The 3,974-nt window shown below is 61.0% G+C and overlaps 2 protein-coding genes across 2 annotated transcripts; both read right to left on the reverse strand.

The window, feature by feature from the left end:
- Positions 1-1,941, reverse strand: LOC100474399 (keratin-associated protein 12-2). The gene has a single exon (XM_034654619.1). It carries the CDS (start codon positions 1,823-1,825, stop codon positions 1,046-1,048), a length of 780 nt encoding a protein of 259 aa, XP_034510510.1. The 5' UTR covers positions 1,826-1,941; the 3' UTR covers positions 1-1,045.
- Positions 1,942-2,491: 550 nt separating this feature from the next.
- LOC117797165 (keratin-associated protein 16-1-like) lies at positions 2,492-3,920 on the reverse strand. The gene has a single exon (XM_034648400.1). It carries the CDS (start codon positions 3,918-3,920, stop codon positions 2,751-2,753), a length of 1,170 nt encoding a protein of 389 aa, XP_034504291.1. The 3' UTR covers positions 2,492-2,750.
- Positions 3,921-3,974: the final 54 nt, after the last annotated feature.

Raw genomic sequence — 3,974 nt, forward strand, 5'->3', positions numbered from 1 at the left:
AATTGAAATGGACATAAACATCGTTTCCTCTGGGAAACGGGTGAGTCTCTTCTGTCAGGTCATCCGTGTGGTGGGGGAAGTTTGGATCAGACTGCTCAGCTGTTTTCCTTGGTTTGGGTTTTGTTGTTATTGTGGTGACCTTCAGGGTCATTCCTTTGTGGTGGGCTTCCAGTGCCACGTGCTTAGGGCAAGGGCTGGAGGCACAGCATTCTTGTTCTGCCCTAAGTTTTCAGCTGCCCTATGTGCCTGACCCATGGAGGGGACCTCTACACGTGCCTGCCTCCCGCCAGTGACTGCTGCTGCTCCTGCAGGTGTACCAGCCAAGCTGACTTGGGGCCAGGAGGGCTCCACTGTCCCGCCCCAGGGTCAGTCTTGAGCAGGCCCTATGTGCCTGGGTCTTGCAGGGCAAGGCTTTCTCACATCCTGCTGCTCCTCCCTGCCATGTCCAGACTCCACTTTGTAGTTGGGGTGGGTTGTGTGAGCTTTCCCTGCCCCTCCCCCAGCTGTAACAGTCCGATTCCTGTTCCCTATTCAGTGGGGGTAGTCATTCCTCTGCCCTTCCCCATATACAAGGTGAGTCTCAGGTGGTGGATGTGGGCAAGACATCTTCCCCCTACACCCTCCCAGGACCCCCTCCCCACCTCCCGCTGAGCTGTTGGAGAGAGGGTTCTTTGAGGAGGGGCTGCTCTGCTTATGGCTGTATATGTCTTCGAGAAAAGAACTTCAAAACCCAGGACGATAAAACAGAGGGACAAGCTGTATCAGGAAAGCATGATTTATTTGGCTCACACAGGGTTGGTTCCCTGCTGAAGACGACCTGGGAACCAGGGCCTCCCAGAGGGGACACGCAGGGTCACAGAGGGATCCCCATCATCCTGCTACATCCTTGCCACAGGCTTCAGAGGGTCCGCTGGGCATGCTCTTCGCCTGCCCCGTGCAGAACCTGGAGGCCACTGAAGACTTGTTCTAGAGGGGTGCAGGGGTGGCCCCCTGTGCCCTGGGAGCAGCTGGGTGGGAGGCTCGTGGTCAGAGGCAGCACGGGGTGCTACAGGGGGTGGGTCTGCAGAGCAGGGTGGGGCGGGTGGGCTGGCAGCCCCCGGACGACTGGCTGGAGAGGGCCACGAACACGAGGGGCTTGTAGCTCACGGGCGCACAACACAGAGGACTGGGAGGAGGGGACAACATACATGGCAGGCTTGCTGCTCACGGGCACGGACACAGAGGGCTGGCAGCTCACAGGCACGGACACAGCAGGCTGGCAGCTTATGGACATGGCAGACTGGCAGCTCACGGGCACAGACACGGCAGGCTGGCAGCTCACAGGCACGGACACAGCAGGCTGGCAGCTTATGGACATGGCAGACTGGCAGCTCACGGGCACAGACACGGCAGGCTGGCAGCTCACAGGCACGGACACAGCAGGCTGGCAGCTTATGGACACGGCAGGCTGGCAGCTCACGGGCACAGGCACGGACACAGCAGGCTGGCAGCTTATGGACATGGCAGACTGGCAGTTCACGGGCACGGACACAGCAGGCTGGCAGCTCACAGGCACGGACACGGCAGACTGGCAGTTCACGGGCACGGACACGGCAGGCTGGTAGCTCATGGGCACATAGCAGGAGGAGCTGGGGGTGCTGCAGAAAGCCTGGCAGCCCGTGGAGCAGCTGGTGTGGCACATGGTGGTGTGGGATTGGAGTGGAGTCAGAGAGGAGGGCGGTGATGTCTGGAGGCTCCTTCGCTGGGCAGCCTTTATACCCGGGCTGTAGGCGTCCTGGCAACACAGAAGCACAACTGTTGACTTCCTCGTAGTTGTTTCCACCATGCTTCCCCCAGCATCTTGTCGTGGGACGCACTCTCCGGTGTTACGCCCCCACTATAACAAGTTTGGCTTAGAGGCCAACTTCTTCTTCTGTAAACAGGATGTTCTGGTTTGCCTTTATGTGGGCTTTGGGCAATTTCTCCGGGCCAGTACTGTGCACACAGCACCCCTGGCTCCCCTCAGCACCNCCAGTGACTGCTGCTGCTCCTGCAGGTGTACCAGCCAAGCTGACTTGGGGCCAGGAGGGCTCCACTGTCCCGCCCCAGGGTCAGTCTTGAGCAGGCCCTATGTGCCTGGGTCTTGCAGGGCAAGGCTTTCTCACATCCTGCTGCTCCTCCCTGCCATGTCCAGACTCCACTTTGTAGTTGGGGTGGGTTGTGTGAGCTTTCCCTGCCCCTCCCCCAGCTGTAACAGTCCGATTCCTGTTCCCTATTCAGTGGGGGTAGTCATTCCTCTGCCCTTCCCCATATACAAGGTGAGTCTCAGGTGGTGGATGTGGGCAAGACATCTTCCCCCTACACCCTCCCAGGACCCCCTCCCCACCTCCCGCTGAGCTGTTGGAGAGAGGGTTCTTTGAGGAGGGGCTGCTCTGCTTATGGCTGTATATGTCTTCGAGAAAAGAACTTCAAAACACAGGACGATAAAACAGAGGGACAAGCTGTATCAGGAAAGCATGATTTATTTGGCTCACACAGGGTTGGTTCCCTGCTGAAGACGACCTGGGAACCAGGGCCTCCCAGAGGGGACACGCAGGGTCACAGAGGGATCCCCATCATCCTGCTACATCCTTGCCACAGGCTTCAGAGGGTCCGCTGGGCATGCTCTTCACCTGCCCTGTGCAGAACCTGGAGGCCACTGAAGACTTGTTCTAGAGGGGTGCAGGGGTGGCCCCCTGTGCCCTGGGAGCAGCTGGGTGGGAGGCTCGTGGTCAGAGGCAGCACGGGGTGCTACAGGGGGTGGGTCTGCAGAGCAGGGTGGGGCGGGTAGGCTGGCAGCCCCCGGACGACTGGCTGGAGAGGGCCACGAACACGAGGGGCTTGTAGCTCACGGGCGCACACACAGAGGACTGGGAGGAGGGGACAACATACATGGCAGGCTTGCTGCTCACGGGCACGGACACAGAGGGCTGGCAGCTCACAGGCACGGACACAGCAGGCTGGCAGCTTATGGACATGGCAGACTGGCAGCTCACGGGCACAGACACGGCAGGCTGGCAGCTCACAGGCACGGACACAGCAGGCTGGCAGCTTATGGACATGGCAGACTGGCAGCTCACGGGCACAGACACGGCAGGCTGGCAGCTCACAGGCACGGACACAGCAGGCTGGCAGCTTATGGACATGGCAGACTGGCAGCTCACGGGCACAGACACGGCAGGCTGGCAGCTCACAGGCACGGACACAGCAGGCTGGCAGCTTATGGACATGGCAGACTGGCAGCTCACGGGCACAGACACGGCAGGCTGGCAGCTCACAGGCACGGACACAGCAGGCTGGCAGCTTATGGACATGGCAGACTGGCAGCTCACGGGCACAGACACGGCAGGCTGGCAGCTCACAGGCACGGACACAGCAGGCTGGCAGCTTATGGACATGGCAGACTGGCAGCTCACGGGCACAGACACGGCAGGCTGGCAGCTCACAGGCACGGACACAGCAGGCTGGCAGCTTATGGACATGGCAGACTGGCAGCTCACGGGCACAGACACGGCAGGCTGGCAGCTCACAGGCACGGACACAGCAGGCTGGCAGCTTATGGACATGGCAGACTGGCAGCTCACGGGCACAGACACGGCAGGCTGGCAGCTCACAGGCACGGACACAGCAGGCTGGCAGCTTATGGACATGGCAGACTGGCAGCTCACGGGCACAGACACGGCAGGCTGGCAGCTCACAGGCACGGACACAGCAGGCTGGCAGCTTATGGACATGGCAGACTGGCAGCTCACGGGCACAGACACGGCAGGCTGGCAGCTCACAGGCACGGACACAGCAGGCTGGCAGCTTATGGACATGGCAGACTGGCAGCTCACGGGCACAGACACGGCAGGCTGGCAGCTCACAGGCACGGACACAGCAGGCTGGCAGCTTATGGACATGGCAGACTGGCAGCTCACGGGCACAGACACGGCAGGCTGGCAGCTCACAGGCAC

This window comes from Ailuropoda melanoleuca, chromosome 1 (assembly GCF_002007445.2).
Source record: "Ailuropoda melanoleuca isolate Jingjing chromosome 1, ASM200744v2, whole genome shotgun sequence".
In the NCBI taxonomy this organism is placed as follows: domain Eukaryota; kingdom Metazoa; phylum Chordata; class Mammalia; order Carnivora; family Ursidae; genus Ailuropoda; species Ailuropoda melanoleuca.